This window comes from Amblyomma mixtum, chromosome 1 (genome assembly GCF_055824585.1).
Source record: "Amblyomma mixtum isolate Tamu chromosome 1, ASM5582458v1, whole genome shotgun sequence".
In the NCBI taxonomy this organism is placed as follows: Eukaryota; Metazoa; Arthropoda; class Arachnida; order Ixodida; family Ixodidae; genus Amblyomma; species Amblyomma mixtum.
In genome coordinates, this window is record NC_143012.1 from 46,991,860 (window position 1) to 47,009,288 (window position 17,429).

General features: G+C 50.1%; 1 protein-coding gene across 2 annotated transcripts in view; it reads left to right on the forward strand.

Moving 5' to 3' along the window:
• Positions 1 to 17,429, forward strand: part of LOC149366229 (very low-density lipoprotein receptor-like) — a 58,158-nt gene that overhangs the window by 7,737 nt on the left and 32,992 nt on the right. For both annotated transcript variants that reach the window (XM_089549613.1, XM_089549622.1), the window contains exon 2: positions 9,047 to 9,160. In XM_089549613.1, the coding sequence (XP_089405739.1) occupies positions 9,047 to 9,160 (114 nt within the window). The remainder of the gene's footprint in view (positions 1 to 9,046; positions 9,161 to 17,429) is intronic.

Genomic DNA, 17,429 nt, shown 5'->3' on the forward strand with positions numbered 1-17,429 from the left:
TCGCTATAATCGCTACCTACTTCACCGTGACGTCATCAGACAATCCGGCCAATTAGAGTGGAACGCTCTATAGTCGCGCACCTTGATTCACTACGCGGTGTTACGGGAGGGCAGAGCAGAAGTCGAAAACTGCAGACGATCCTTGAAACAAGACTCGAAATGTATCAGTTGTCTAAGTCGGCACTTCACCCTTTTATTTTGATATGTTGTCAGGGAGCGCTGTTTTGAGGAGTGGTGGAGGACGGGGCGTTAAGATTTGAGTCTGAAATGGCAATAGCGCTACAGCGAGACGTACACAAGGACTGACACAGGACGTACAGTCTTTGTCAAAAGTTTAGAGCCCAGGGGGTTCACTTCCAAGCTTTATACTGGGACTCCAGGAGCATTCATGGAAGTCCTACCTATTGCAGGAGGCAGTACCGGGAATCTTCTCATGTCCAGGAAACTTGGAGCGCTAGAGATCCATTAAGAACGACACAGTGTGGCTCAAAAGAAAACTCCCTGGGCTCCAAACTTTTCACAAAGGTTGTACGTCTTGTGTACGTCTCGCTGTAGCGCTGTTGCCTATTCAGTCTCAAATAATGCACCATCTGGCCCAAATTGACGTTCTTCTGAGGCAGTAAGATGTTTATAATCTCGAAGTGCTTAATTTCTAGTTGTAGCTTTTTCTATAATCTGCCGGCTGTAAAAGTCTCAAGCCCGCGGTGCTCCGACATTCAAAAAGGATCGCGTTTGTAGCAGTCGCAGGTATATATAGTTGAAAAACCGGCTGTCGAAACACCTCCTACTCTGGACTGTTGCAAACCAATTCCGCTGCCGTGCTGTAAACACGAATACGCCTATATGGGAGCAAAAGGGAGTAAACTCATCTAGAGCACCCCCTTTTATAAAAGTCATTGTGCTAAAGAACTTTAACTACATTTTTACTCCTTTGTTTAGAGCGCGCTCTCACCACGATTGCGCCACCCTGAACAGAAGCTGATAAAAAGAGAGTAACACACTTTCTTTTATATAAGGGTGTGCTATGGACAGCTTACTCCCTTTGTATTCCCTTATATAAGGGTGTGCTATAGACAATTTACTCACTTTGTACTCCCATATAGGCGCATTTGTGTTCAGAGTGCCGTTTAACACTGCAATCCAGCGACCAATATGGCGACGTCCAGAGAGGACTTATTGGGAACCTCTGCAGACGGTTGGTGTACCTTCGGATCGGGGTTCAAGATCTTTAGTGTACCCTCCCACTCTTAGTCTGACGCTCCTCACCCGTCTGCTTCTGGAGAAGTCACCGTACATCCCGTCGTCATGCACGATCTGGCGACGGTGATTAGCGCCATGGAACGTCACGCTCTCCTGACGACGTTCACCTACACCACGGTGCGTACTACTACTACCGCGTACGCATATGCACCCCGTTAAAAGGCAGTTGGCTCTTATACACAGCCAGGTCGTGTACATGCCTTTGCTGCCAGAGATCGACGCGACGATCTCTCAACGGTGTAGATACGGGCCCCAGAGCACAAACAGTGGTGTGATCGACTCGGCAAGCTCGCCTGTACGATTCCGTGCGTCCTTATCGCTGTGGTTTCAGTGCCACCGTTCGATGAATATCATCGCGCGCAACATTTCGCTTTTTTTGGCGCCTGCTACCGTGTACGAGATAAGCCCTTTGAGGGGAAAGGAGGGCGCTGTTTTTTTTTTTCGTTTCTCCTAACTCTCTCGAGGCGGCGCGATACTTTGAACGTGAGGTTAGATTACCTTGGGAAGCACGTGATCTAGAGGTGCCGAAGCAATGCCACGTTTCACGTGATGACGTTTTCTTATGGTGAATTCCAATGGCAGATCGGGATCAAGTTTTTCTGCTCGGTTTGGATCAGTCGTATTCCAATGGTAAAATGGGAGCGCGAGTTGTATGTTCCAATGGCAGATCGGGATCAGGCGGAAATCCCGGATCGCTCCGTGGAGCAGCGATTCTTGATCTGCCGAAATCGGCGGATTTGACCGGAACCTCGCTTGACGTTTTCTTTTCCGCCGCGTCTGCTTCCGGTCGCGACCGGCAGCAGCCGCTTCGTTCCTGTCGTCGCTACGTGGTGAGCCGGGCGAGCCGGGACAGACGGGCACTTTCCAGTCAACAGTGGACGGCAGTGATCTTGCTTCGAGCCGTGCGGCACTAATTTTGCTTCATGGAAGTGACAGTTCCGACTCGGGCACTGAAAGCTCAGAGTCCAGCAGTGAAGATTCGTCTGAAACGGACAGCGAGTGTGAAGCTGCCGGCCTGTATATGCCTGCCGCCGGCGTCAGAAAAATGCGCTAATATTCTTTGTTCGCGTTCATAACAAGCCCTGGAGTAGAGGAATGTAACAAATGAATCATTTTTGAGGATCGTTGGCCAATACCGAGTTGCTGGTAGAAGTGATAACTGCGATACAAGCAAATTTCTTCCTGATGCCCAGTGCGGCTGGCCTGCTGTCTGCTAGCTCCGCTGTTGGAGGCGTCGCAGAAATCGATCATGTCTTTATTTTATTATGAGACGAGGAACACAGTAAAACGGTGACGCGAGTAGCACCTTTACTACAGCGCTGGCCAATTCCGAAGCGCCCTCAGCTGCGGCATCGATGAAAAACAGTTAGGCTTAGCGACGACTACGGCAGCCAGGGAGAAACGTTGGCCGGGGGGCAGCGCAGTTAGTCGCTCGGCGTGTCCGCGGGCGGCGTCGTTGCCGAAAGCTCGACTGTCTCGCTGATTGGTTCAGCGGCTTGCGTCTCGCAGTCGCAAGGCTGGAAAATCGAGCAGCGAGCAAATTGCCTGCGCGTCGTCCGCCACTTCTTTCGTGAACGGTAGGGACAGGCTCACCGGCTCTCCGAAGACCGCGGCCGCATACTCGCGTGTTCACGGAGAGTGGACCATCCTGTACATACGCTTTGGTTTTGGTTTTACATTACGGCCTTCGTACTACCTCCTTTTTGTTTCGCCGAGACGGCGTCTGTCAACGCGGAGATCGCGCCTCGCGCAACTCTTGTCGCACTCGAACACGAAGCTAGCAGGGCGTCCGCTCCGCCGGCGCGCCTAGTTTCCGCGGTCGCCGCTGCGGCGCTGGCGTCGCGCTCCCGAGGGATCACTAGCATTCCAATCGCAAACTGGGAGGTGGCAAATCTACGCGCTCCGACGCGCTCCGTACGCGATCCGACGGAGCGGTCTCGATCTGCCATTGGAATTCAGCATTAAAAGATAGTTGTTGGCTGTTCTGCTTCGCTCTGTTTTTCACTTCGGAGGTTTTGGGAGTGAATTCGCTGGTTCGAGCTCGGAATTGGCTTCGAGAGATGCGATTAAACCCGATAGCACGCCTTGAGTGGTCGATAGACAAGAGGAGGTTAAACGCGAAAGAAAGATTACGGTAGGCTTGAGCGTACGTTCTGAAGCTTCAGTTGCGTTTGCCCTGAATAGATTGGGTCAAGATCCTTGCCAGTAGTGCCAGATCCACGTGTACTTGTAACGTTGGTTAAGATAGGAAAAAGAGCCCCTTTCGTTCAGTACAGATTCATATCTGAAGGTTTCGTTACGTGGGAAGTGGTTTCTGGATTCGATGATTTGGCACTAGAATACCTCTCAATATCTGTAGCCGCAAAAACAAGCATAATACATGGCGCAACGCAAACTGGACCTAAACGAAGCAACTCCGGGCAAAGAAAAAAGAAGTTGGGTACTTATACTGGTACGGGCGAGCACCAAGTGGTAACTGGTATGAAACGAGCGCCGCCTATAGCTACGTTCACAAAATGCGTCTTCTGCGACACCCGCTCTGCTCGGAGCGTCGTCTGCTTTATGCTGGGAATGGGCTGTTTTTGTGTGTATATACCTGTCGGATCGAACGTTCGAAACAGCGCTTGCGCACTACAACCGCGCGTGCGCGTGCTTGGAGCGCCGGGGACGCGTTTTCGCTCCTTTTTTTGTTTCTCGGTCGGGCTGCAGCAGCAGGTAGGTGACCTTGATCTTGATTTGAGCGAACGGCGTAAGCAGCCCGCTTTTCGGGCTTCCCGAATTGCGCGCTCCAGCGACCAAGCAGGAGCAACGCTTCCAAACGCGCGGTATACGTCGCCGTCTGCTCGCCCGTCTGTGTGTTTGCGCGCTTATGTTTAAAACATGGCGCACGTTTGGCGCGTATATACACTCCGCGTATATTTCGAATGTATACCGTAGATTTCGCGCCGCACGGAGCACGCAGGTTTTTATTTTCATGAGGCGTCCATGTTCGATGCGCCTGAAATGTCGTCGTCTGCTGCTTCGATCGACTGCTTGAGGCGAGGCAAGCGGCCTCTGCTGATTGATTCGCGGGGCGCTGGTCAATTTTCGTCTGCTCGGCACTAGCTCGGGGGGGTGGGGGGAAGGGGGGGGGTACGGCCACTAGCTCGGGGGGGGAGGGGTAAGGTGGGGGGTGCTGTTGCGAATGGCGCGGCCGCGCATGGTGTGCGTCTTCTGCTATCCAGTTCCAGCGTGACCCGATTGGGGGCGCACTGCGCGCAAGCGACGTTGTAACTGCGGAGAAATAAGGGCCAAGGTGTGTTCTCCCTTTGCGAACACACCGCCTCGGCGGTGGTCTATTGGCGTTCTCGCGCCTTTGCTTGCTTTGTATTTGCAGCTTTCGCGATTGGCGGAGGGATCGAAAACTAGTGCTCCGCGGTGTCAGTATTTGGGGCGTTTGAAAAGCGGAAGCCTACGGGCGCCCTCCGACCAGAAAAAAACAGCGAAGAACAGTAATTCGAGCTTAACCGTATTTAAAGAATTCTTCGATTTTAACGCATAAATCGATTGCCCTCTAAGCGTAGATCTATTCTTGTTCGTTCAGCGCAAAAAATTGTAGATTTCTCTGAGCATCCTCCTCGTTTTCAGCGCTTCGATATCGTCTGCATTCGTCAGATATGAGCGCGCAGACGAACGTTGCTTGTTTAGCAGACGATGGAAGAAAACGGCACCTAAAAAGCCGGTACAACCGCGCTAATTCTTCGTAAAAACGCCTATTGAGTTTCGTATTACGCGTTCGAAAGGAAACACCGCGAGAAATTCTGAGCACCAGGAACATAAGAGCAAATAAAAAAAAAACGCAGAACTTTCTTCGTCCGAGGCGGAAGCCTGTATATGCTCCACAGTAGATCGAAGTTGGTGGTCGTGTACAGAGCGGGCAAACGCCCCTGCTAGACTTGCAGACGATCGCCTTGCAACATGTTTGATATACCTATAAGTATATACGGTCAGCCCCAGGGCAGCCGCGGCGGCGAGCGCTGTGGACCGGCAAAGCCGCTGGAATGCGTGACCGCACTGGAAAGACGGGGTGTGTGCGTTCCTGCACCGCTGTAGCTGCAGAGAGAAGGGATCGCGCGCAATTCTGAATCCGTCGCGCATCGTTTGCCGATGCCGCAGACCCCACTTGTATACATCTCCGCTCACGCTCTTTTGTTTACGTTTTTGAATGTTATATTTTGTGTCGCTTTTTTTTTTTTCTTATCTTGAAAGGCGCGCGCGACGCAGGAAGGGGGTGTGTACGGCGAAGGGAAGAGCGGCGTGTCGTGAAAGCGTCTGCTCTTTCGCTCGCTTGTGAAGTGCACTGCCCCGGCGCAGTATCTCGCCTGCGCTTACGCGCTACGCACAACGCCGCTCGGTCGTTTGCGCGCGCATAACAATATCGCTGCGGATGTTGTGAGCGCGCGTGTGTGTAAAACAGGCAGGATGTGCTTTGAGCAGGCGCTCTGGCGTAGTGGTTGCTTAACGACGCGCTAATTGAGCGCCGTACAGGCAGGGCGATGAGTGTATACTGATTGGATAAAAACTCGTGATGGAGGGATCTGCACTGCCTCGCATCGGTCTATTATGGAGTCTGATAGACCTCAAGCATTGGTTCAAGCGGGCAGGGTCGTTTGGCCCTTGCAAAGATGTCATTGACAGTCTGTACAGTGTCTTGCCCCAGCACCAAATATGGCGCTAGTGTTAGCGGTTCGTTTTTTGCTGAGGCCACAGTTAACATTGGGACGAAACGCACCGTTCGGCCGTGCGGTTGTTACGAATTTCGAAGGACCTTCTATTGCGAAGCTGGCCTGAAGAACAAATGCTGAGAAGGATGAATGAAGCGCTCTGTAAAACCAAGCTAAGTAGGTATAGACAGGAGTCGATGAAAAAAACGCGCTAGTCATCAGATAACCCAGATAGTAAAGAAGATTAGATGGCCAATTCTGCTGACCTACCTACTTGCCCTTCCTGCTTTTATCAGCGGGTGCATACTGTATGCTTGAGAAACTTAAAGGCCTTTGTTGAGTACTTCTCTTTGTACAAAGATAGTGTGGAAACGGAGTATAAACTACACAGTGAGCGATAAGGGCCGTGAAGAGCGTTTGCTAACGAGCATCTTAACGATGACAAGGTCTTCTTCGCTGTCGAGCACTGGGGACTTTTTTTCTTCAAGTACTGCTTTCGAGAGGGCCGCTCTTGTTCGAGGCTTGACGTATCGCTCGTGCGGGCCTCTTCAGTCTTGACAACGTCCTCGACGTTCTCTCCTTCGGAGATCGGAAATGGCGATAGTTGACACTCGTCTGATGCGATTTCAGCCACTGATATACACATACCTCCCCAGCCTCCTTCCGTCACCTATCTCCAATTAGCGACCTTGTGGCTGCGATGAGAAGCAGATATCAAGGTTTTATCTCATCTGTTCTCGGCACTAACCTTCAGTACACCCGAGTCGCCCTCCCCTCAGCCTCTCCCCCTTCTTACTATACAGTCGTGTTGTATATGCCAGCCGTAGGGGATTTCCGCGCAAACATCAATTCCTTTTTTTATTTATTTGTTATTCCTCTTGAAAGGCTATAGCGGGACCGAGCCCAGTGAGCGGGGCGCGTGGCGTGGCTATTCGGTGGCGTGATGCTGTGACGTCAGCCTTCTTTCGACGTGCCCGCCTTTCTGTCCGGCCTTTTTTTTTTATTTCTTCTTTTTTTTTTGCTTCCGGTGGTGTTCCATTCCTTTTCGTCGGGTGTTTCCATACGCGCGGGCAATCCAGTGGCACATCGAACGGCCGTTGGAGGGCTATATGAAAAAAAAAAAAAAAGCTTCGTTTCATACATAGCAGGCAGCGCTGCCAAAGCTAGCGAACCTGTTCGCGCAGGCTAAGTCCGCACGCAAAAAATAGTGCGCCATACAACCAAACCGAACACAAACATAGTTCGTAGCGACAAATCTTAATTCCCGTGACTGGCACCTCGTGGACTTGTTTTACCTCTTGCCACATTTTCGTCCTGCTACTCGTCCAGATTTCGAGAAGCAAAAGTACAGCTGGCGGTATGATACGCGGTTGATAGAGCGAACCACTTCTACTAAATCCGCGTCCAAAAAGTAGTTCACACTCTATGAAAATTATGACTTGAGAGCCCGAACACTGAGTGCCTCACAGCTTCGACCATGTCTTTCAATGCTACTACATCGTTTTATATTTCGAGAACAGCGAATGATACGTGGTGGAGTAATATAGCTTCGCGGGCGCACTACTTCAGCAACCTCCGCAGCGTTGCCTGCAATGTATGAAACGGAGTTAGCTATCGATGATTTCTTGTCAGCGGAGGAATTCGTGTCGGTGCTGACGTCTTCGTTTCTTAGAAAGATTGAGGAAACTGAGAAGACGTGTTCATGCAGTACAATGGGTTCTTTAGTAAGGCCGCTGACGCCAGTGACGGTTGTATGCGGCGCATTTAAAGTTGCGCGAACCGGAAACCTTGGGTGTGCGATGTCGATCTCGATAGCAACCGAGGTGCGGGTGTAGAATGCGTAGCGTTATACCGCGGCTTAAACGTGGGCGTAATAAAACTTGCCTTGCTTGGTACGCCGAGCCGTTAATGGAAAGCGGCTTTGAGAGGAGTGCGAGATAGGGAGCAGTGTGCAATGAAACGAAAAGTAGATACCTATAGTAGATAAGTGCATACCGGACACAGGAAATTCATGAGTGAAAGTGCATAAGGATGATGGGGGGGGGTTATGACGCATACATTGTAATACAACCTGTCACCTGAGGCAGTCTATGGCGAGTTTTGCAAGGAAGGTGGACTGTTGCTTTTGTGCGGATCTGGCATCTCGATATATATGTTACTCCTGGGAATTACGTGGGATAAACCACACAGGTCGTTTTAGACAGCATCAGTGTGCTTTGCATGAAGGGAAACAAATTGAAAAATGGTTGCGAAGGGAGGTAACCACGCGTAGCAAATCTTTTTTTTTTCTCTTGCTGGGCACTCTTACGTTTGTTTCACGTAATCCTGAAGCCGCATGTACGCAATGCGGTTCCTTTGAAGTACGTCGCCTATAATGGCTATATCGTATTGTATTTTCAATCGAGGTAGCATGTCGCGTCAAGTCTCTAGTGAAAGAGGGAAAGCTTTGTAATGTGCGCCAGCTTTAAAAGTGAACCGACGTATGCTACTCAGCATAAAAAAAAATAAAGGGTGAGATATGTGTCGATTTATTGAATAGTAGGCTGAAAGGGACTTTCTACCTCTGAATAGAAAGACTGGAAGAAGTTCTTCTCTTTAAAAGTCCTTTCCTTCTAGAGAACTCCTTCACATAGCTAGGGAGGCTTATTTCCCTACAAGCATGCTCATCTCGACAGGGAATGCTCATTGCACGCCTGATTTGTCTCCCTATAAAGGGGATGTTAGGGACAGCCAATAAGGTCATGAAAATTTAAAAGATGTATAAATAGGGAAGCAAGTTCGTAAACGGTGAAAAATTACAAGACGAGAAGAAAGAAGCCGCAGGGCGCACGGCGACATCAGATGTGTGGCTGTTTTTCTTCGTGTCCCATCTTTTTACCTTTTTTTGCTTTATGAGAGAAAGTGTTGCGCGAAAAAATGTCGTCCTGAAATCTGGTAACGGTACGCATTGTTCAGATGTTGGTCGGGATGTTCGCGTTCGTACACTGTTTGTGTGCATATAGCGTGAGCCACAGCGCGGAGTAGTTTGCGTGCTTGTTGCAGTTGCCTCACCGTTCTCTCTCTCTCTCTCTCTCCCTTTGCAGACCAGTGTTCTACGAGCCAGTTCAAGTGCGCCAAGCACGAGAAGTGCATCCCCAAGACGTGGCGATGCGACGACGAAGACGACTGCGGCGACGGCTCCGACGAGGAGAACTGCGGTCAGTGGCCCTCCCCCTCACCTCTTCTCATCCTATCCGGTTCTTTATTAATGCGATAGCACTAGAAGCCCCAGGGAGCCAAAATGCGTCACCGGTAGTAAAATTCGCCCATTGGATGGATGGAGGGCTCGTGACCAGAGCAGAGTGTTCTGATTGGCTGGAAGGGAGCAACGTCACCAAAGCAGTGTGTTCTGATTGGCTGGAAGGGAGCAACGTCATCAGAGCGGAGTATTCTCATTGGCTTGACGAAAGTGACGTCACCAGAGAGGAGTATTCTCATTGGCTGGAAGGGAGTAACGTCACCAGAACGGAGTATTCTGATTGGCTGGAAGGGAGTAACGTCACCAGAGTGGAGTATTCTCATTGGCTGGATCACCCGACCGGAGCTATTCCATTGACTGGATGGAAGTGACAACCAAACGGGAAATGACGTCACTTCTGGTGAAACCATCAAACGTTACTAATGCTATCGCATTGCCAATCCAAATAGAATGGGTCCCTGTGAAATTTTTTTGTCCATTTCCTCTTCCGGAAAGCTGGGGAAGATGAAGGGTTTTTGTGCGTCTTTGCCGCCTCAATTAGACCGTCTCTGAATCGGATGTCTTTCCGTTCTTTTTTATGCGCGCGGAAAATTTTCCCTTCGATAGTCCGGCCTTGCGTTGCTGCGTGGGGTTCCGGATAATTTGAACTTGGCCCCGGGTGTTTTTCTTCCATTCGGCTCGTATTCCGTTTGGGCATGAGAAAGACCGAGCACGATTAAACCATACCGCATTTGTTCGCATAATATACACAACCCCCTACGTTAGTGACTTGCAAATTGGGAATGTATTTGATTCTTCGCGGCGTAAATTTCACCTCACGCCTAAACACGGTTCCCTGTTCCATAATTGGTACCACAACCTTCTGGGAATGCACATCTGTCACACGAGTAAATACGACAAACTTTACACTAAGAAATGCAGTCCACTTTAAAGATGAAACCTTGGGCTATGGGAGGTGATCTCGATCTGCAGCAGCAAGCGCGTAGCCTTTTGGGGATTGTGGAATAACCCCGCCTTCTTTGTACGCAGCGCACTTTCGGACATAGCGTGGGTGGGTGGTCGAAATGGTTCACGGCAGCCACTGCCTAAGGAAGAAGGTGCGACGGCTGCGCTTTCGCCGTTCCTCGTTCTATCCTTCACTTGCACTCGGTGCTTATGTGGCTGACAGATCTGGGGCGCCCCGTCTGGCTGTCTTTTGTTTCGTTGCTTCTTACCAGCTACAGATTGTCTGGGTGTGGATTGCCGAGTCGCCTAATCAAACTTCGCCGCTTCCTGTGTAGATTAATAGGGGCTGCTCTGGTGTGGGCCCTTCAGATATATATATATATATATATATATTATATATATATATATATATATATATATATATATATATATATATATATGTGTGTGTGTGTGTGTGTGTGTGTGTGTGTGTGTGTGTGTGTGTGTGTGTGTGTGTGTGTGTATGAAACATAGGAGGCCCACGGAGAAAACCGGCCTAACAAGTCGAGGTAAACTATAGTTTCAGAGCACAAGGCAATGCGACAAGGTGAGCACCTAAAAGGCCGGTTAGAATGCGACGTCGGATCTGTTTTTCCTGGAGTAGCATATGTGATTTGGAGCAATTAAACGGGTAATTATTCGCTGGCGGCCACATTGGGGGGATTCCTCTAAATACGCTGGATATTCGGTGTAATTTCGCTCGCGTTCGGCGATCTCGCGCACTGAGGTGCCACGTTGACGCGCCGCCGAGAAACCAACCGCGAGATGGCGCCACTGTACACGAAACTTCGAGCTCCGACGCTCGCAGCTGCGTCAGAGGTTGTTTTACACTCCACGCTTTCACCAGCTTTGCTCATTCACACTGCAATTCGCGCCACATGCGCACCTTTTTACGACAGCAGTGACGACGTTCAGGTGGCGTCGTTTATCGACATCGCAAGCAGCAATGTGCCCTAAGAGCTGTGCAACCTGTTTACGACCCCCCTGTTCATTTTCTTTTATTTGAACCCGACCGACGCAGTATGCGCGAAACCGCAGCTGTGAGAACCGGTCGTTTGTTTGGGTGGAAGTAATGCTTGCGTACAGGTTGAGTTGAGCGGCAGGCGCGTGCAGTCAGTGCGTTGTAAAGGCTGTCTCTCTGACCTTACGTCCATCCTACATTTTTTAAGCAGAACATACCCGCTCGGAATACTGCGCAGCAGAAATGAGCCGTTCGCCCAAGTGCCTCCCTTCCTGATATGAATGAAAATTAATGGACTTCGTGTCTCGTTGCTGGATCTTTTCGCTGTTTTGCTAGGTCCGTGTCCTTTCACAGTCTACCATTGGTCGCCGCGGCCTGTGGCGTCAGAACAGGCGGCGCGCGTCAGCTTGTAGCTCTGACGTCCAAGTCGGCGAAGTCCTGTCGTTGGCAGCCGACAGCTCAAAAGGGTCCCGGAAAAAAAACTATCGTTATGAAATGTTCCACTGCGATAAAGATACCGTCGCGTGACGCATCAAATGCTACGGGTTTTATCGAACGAAAACGACCCGTATAGTCTGCTTTTGACCCTGCTCGACTCCGTATCTGATTTAGAGAAAGACTCCAAGAATGTTTCGATTCAGGGATGATCGCAGCTGGAGCGGTTAAAAGAACCCCGATCCAACGGAGCACGGTGGCAGCAGTAAGCGACTGTTTCGCATTCCCTTCACGCAACGAGGGAAGGGAGGGAGTCAGAAGGTCGGCCAGGGGTCACGCGCACTAGAGGCATCGCTCGAGGGGCCCTCCTTTGCGGCTGGCGTTACGCCCGCACCTCTGCTTCAGAGCTGGGTAGGGGAACCCGATCGCACGATCGCTTTTAAATCGCGCTTGGCAGCCGCAAGTCGAGGTGGGTGGCAGAGGTGACGTTCAACCGCGAGGGGCCGACAGCAGACGACATTTGTTCCATCTCGTTTCGGCTGTCGTCTGATTCGTTACTTTTTTTTCTTCTGCCCGTCGCAGACGACGGAGGAGAATGGAGGATTCTTCAGAACGTTAAAAACTAACAAGACAGCCAGCTCCCTTTTTAAGAGCCTATCGAAACTTTATACTTTTTAAAGTACAAAGTTGCGGCATTACATTTAATCTTTCCGTCTGGGTATTGCGACAAACCGAATGCGGAACTTATCATGACCCGCTGTTAGAGCTGGGAGTCCCCTCTTCGACGGGACAGCTGAAAAGTTAGCGAAATTGTTTCAGGTAGGTGTCGAGGCATTGCGGGGGCAATCTTTGACCTTTAATCTGAACTCCGACCTTACAGAAGCCCCCGTGAAGCTTTGGATCGCGTGATCCACGGGCACGCCCGTTAATGCGAATGTCGATACTCAAAAGCCGGCATACCCCTCGGTAAAAACTGATTCCTGACTAGATTCTTTCGGTTTTAAGAACATCGGGCCCCTCCTGCAGATAACCCGTGAGCAGGCGTTACCTGTATCAATAAATCATCATTAAAGATTCAAGGACACGTCGTCTAATGAGCGCAGATGGTCACCTCTATAGCTGGAATAATACCTAGACGGTAAAAAGAAAAATCGCATTGTGACATGAAAAAAATACAGGTATTCACGCGGCCGGACCTCGCTAGCCGCGTGGAGGCGCCCGGGAGTCCAGCGGCCGCTGCTGTTTGTTGATCCTGACGCTTCCGCGGGAGATTCTAATTCCGGAATGGCATCTCTCACGGGGAGCCTAGTTTGGAACTCGGCGTCTGCTCGCGCGCGCCTTCCATTTTCATTGCTCTTTCCCTCGCTCCCTGGGGCTGCATCCTTATCCTTGCAGTGGTCGCGCCCTCTTCTTCCTTCCTATCTTCGCTCTCTCAGCTTCATTTTTTTACATTCTGTATTTTTCTTTTCTTTGCGGTCGCTGTTGTACGTTTCGTCTGGCACACTGCCCGAGTGAACCAGTAAGTAGCAGGAGGCGCTCCGTGCAGCCGTGCAGACGACGCCGCCGCTCATCTGACTCGTTCGTCTGCTTTCTTGTTACCCGCTGAGTCAGGCGTTGCTTGTCGTCGTCTGCTCGTTTTTTTTTTTTTGCCGTTGCTGTTGCAACTGGACGCTGAGTCAAAACATCGACACGGCTACTTTGTGGCTGTTACTGCTACACTTTGTTTTATCCGGCAAGCGACGTGCGTGTTTACAGTATGGCGCTCGTGCATGGCGACGGTCACGCACTCTGGTGGTGGCGAGAGCTGTGCGCTATGGTAACAGTTCGCTTCAAGGGTTGTTCTTAGACATACAAGTTTTAGAGTGCGGCGGCTGTAACGGATGCGTCGGGAGCACGTGTTGTAAACCGAAGCTGATTCACCAGTTCCTCTTCGTGATCTGTTACGTCACTCTTGGAGGAAGCTGCGGACGTGACGTCAACTGAGCCTGATGGCGGCTTGATGCGTCGCTCGGGTCGAGAAAATCTGCTTCAATATCCGGCCTTGTCCGGCAGCAGTTTTCTTTATTAGTCTCTGCCGATGGTCGACGCTTAGACAGTATGCATAGACTTCCTTATTTACACCAAATAACTTTTCGGTTCCCTTTCTTTGAATCATTCAAGTAAGATGCGCACCTCTCATATAAGGTGTGTTTATAATCCACTCATGTATAGTTTTAATGTAATCCTTATTCTTAATCTAATCGAAGCTTATTCCAATAATGACGTGACGTGCCACGGCTGGAGGCGGCCTTTTACTACCCTGTCGCGGATTCAAGCCCGACAGGCGTTGTTCCTCTAGTATGCGGCGGCGTGACTCTTAATTCGAACTTCCGGTTGGTTCCATCTGGAGTTTTTTTCTCGTCAATGCCAAGTGCAATCCAAAATTCTTTCCTTAACGAACTTCTCATAAATTCGAACAAATTTTCGGTTTACTCTGATGATGAATTATCGAGAATTGACTTTGCGACTGCGCTATACCAACTGAGCAGAAACGTGAATCACGCCATAGTTGCTCGCTTCAGGTGAGTGTAAAAAAGGCTTAGGATCATTGTGTTCTATTCTTGAGCGGTGTTCTCGTCTGATCTCGATCTGACACTACATCCTTCAAAGCCACGTAATCCTTCGGCCATTTTCTCGTCGTCTGTTCGGTCGTCTGCACGGCCACACCTGTCAGTCGTCTGCGTCAAGCAAAACCCGCTGCGTTTCGTCATCAAGTCGTCTGCTAGGCGGAGCTGCCGGAGTTGTGTACCGCGGTTGGTCCATCCTCAAGATGCTCTCAGACGGGAAATAGGTGTTCACTTCCTGGAACACACACACCCCCAGCGCTGCCTCGTCTGCGAAGTGACGACGCCTTCCTCTTTCCGGCAGCTTCCGTGTGTGTTTTGCGCCACCAGACGAGAGAGGGCGGGGGCTTGGCTTGCGTCGCAATTGTCGTAGGCAATTCAGTCTTCCTTGCAGCGTCCTACGCACTTCCGTTGTCGCAAGAAAACGCGTTTTTAAAGATGTTGTCACTAGAGCGATGAATGACGACAGGCGGCAGCGCCCTCTGTGTAAACGGACCAAAAGTTTCGCGCTGCTGATGTTATGGATGGGTGGGCTCCGCTCCCCTGTGCGCAGCCACATAGCCAGCCAGATGGGACTCGACGTGCTTACAGGAATTAGCCCTTAGCAAACCGTTTCTACAACCACTGGTCCGTCGAAGTGCAATCAATTATCTCTCGGAGAGTTACACGGCCGGCTTAATCGCGGTTGTGCGTAACCATGGTTAGGCGGAGTTAACCTTGGTTGTCGCGAACCTCAGTTCGGCGGTGTTACATGGGAAAACCTGTCCTCGGTTTGTGCAGTGGCGCTGTTCACGTGGCTGCTGCTCGAGAAACATTTATAAGACTCATTTTGTGACAGCAATATAAAAAAATCGTAAGGAAACACAAGGCTAGGAAGTTCTTTTACTAATAAAGTTTGGTGTCTTCTGTGGAACATAATTTTCAGCTCAGCGTGCACTATGTGTGTCAAGCGTGACATGATGACGCATCACACACGCTACTGCAACAACATCATCAGGTGCTGGGCCTGCGAACGTGCTGTCCAACTATCAAAATAAATGAAAATATTTAGAAGACATTTGCCTGAATGTTGTGCGAGGGCGTATTATGTTCATTCAGTTGCGGCAAGAGCTAGTATCCGCCTCGAGTTGTTGCGTCTGAGAATATAGTACGCGCATTTCTAACTCTGCCCTGCTAAGCCAAATTTTTTATGGACTTAGGTTACTGTCCCAGACAACGCCAGACGTCCTGAGGACGTCCTCAAATGATCAGAATGTCATCATCTCGAACAGAGCATTCCGAGTACCTTTTGAGTGCATCGATGGCTGAATGTCCTCATGAGGATGTCCTCAGTTTGTACTTTGCTGGACGGCTCAAGGATGAAAATTCCTCAAATGTCCTACAATCGTCCTAACGCAGGATAGTACTGTTGAACCCAACTGAGATCAAGCCAGTTTTCACTCTAGCACTCGGCTCTCATGGAAGTGCAGGTTTATTAAACGATGTGTGTGCACATTAGTGATCTAATGAAGGTTGTGACCCCAAATATTGTATGCCTTTGTTTTTACACCTGTTCTTATGCATCGCCTGCTTCTGATGGGTTGGACTTAAGATTTTTGTGCCACTCATCTTTTCCACTCAGGCAGCAGAATTAAACTACAGCGAGGTACTCCCTGTGGCCCTTGGTAAACCTTTATTTTTGTTTATTCTGGTTACCGTCGCTTACAATAGCTTTGAATGCGGCACTCCCATAAAAGAAAGGTCGATACAAATCCTGTAGTACTGAAAACTTCCCCAAACATGATCCCCAAGACATCCTGACTATGCGCAACGGATGGACAAATGGATTCCAGTTGCACTGCTTGAGGACCAGTTAGCGACAACCTCAGGACGTCTGAACATCCTGACGCGGACATCCTGAGGTCATACTCAGGACGTCTTTGCGTTGTTTGGGGCAGGGTAGTGTGCCGTTGTTTTTTGGCGTTTCGAATAAATCTCTTATTCCGATCGTCACACTTCTCTACACAGGCGGAGCTTTTACGAGCGAGAGATAGAAAAGTTATAGCCTTTCTGACTAACTCATGTTATAGATCTTCTCCAAAGAAATAAATTACTTAAAATATTGCAGAAGACAACGGAAGCCCACCCAGGAGTGTCTGCCAGAACAAGAGCGTGCCAGAGAAAAAAAAAACAGTGGTAAACATTCGGTAAACGAGACTGGAGAAGCTAGGATTCTCCCGGAGCAGACGACGACCAAAAGGCGGCACTCTTTGAATCGTCTGCTTTAAAAAGCCCTTCGCGACCAACTGTGCAGACGACGCCATTACTCCAGCTGCCGTTCTCACGTGCTCGGCCATGTTGAGACGTGTTAGGCCAAAGCGCTTTGTGGAACTGTACCGCCAAGACACAGACCGTCTGACCGTGAATCCCCGTCGGCTTCAATTGCGAAGTGTAAGACTGCTCCCGCTGCTTGTGCAATCGGGTCCCGTGGGACTTTGAAGCGAAAAACAAAGGGATGAGATTGAAGGATAAAATAAGCGCGGAGTCGTGTGTCTCCCGCTTGCGGTTGGAGATCGAACTTCACAAGGAAGCTGGCGGCGGCGTATTTGCATGTGCGCCGTCCGCATTGAGTGATCGGCTTACGTACAAAACAATACCGCGGCGTTAACCGCGCCACTAACCGCTAGTCGCTGTTGTATGCTGTTGATCGCTTTGGTGATGCTTGTTTGTCTATTTTGCGCGTTTTTTCTTCAAGTCGCCTCGTCGTTGCATCTTTTTTTTTTTTGTACTGTGAAGCGCTCGATGAGTGAAACGTCGTCTGCTTGCAACGGGCAGAGGCGGTCGCGAATCTTCCTCTCAGGTACACGGAATTGCTCGAAGCGGGCGGATTTTTATGTTTGAACTTTACAGCAGATTTTTTTTTTGCCCCGGTATATCCGCGTCTGCTGTTTTATGCGTCCGGATCCGGTTGCGTCATGGAGCGAAGCGACCGTTGTTTGCTTTTCTGTTCGGAACAGTTCAAGCGTGCTTCGACTTTCTGCGACGTAGTCAGTGGACGCTGCTTGCGTGGTAGCGAACTTTAAACGGCGCCAGTGTCGAGGATTGTTAGTCTTTTGTTGCTGTTTATAACGTTCGGCACTCCCGACACGATCAGAAGACGTGCACAGTGTACGCCCAGTGGGCATTGAAAGTCCCATGGACGTTCAGTGGATGTTTAATACGTCTGCAGCATGTCCGAGGGAGGTTCAGTATCCATCGGGCGCCCT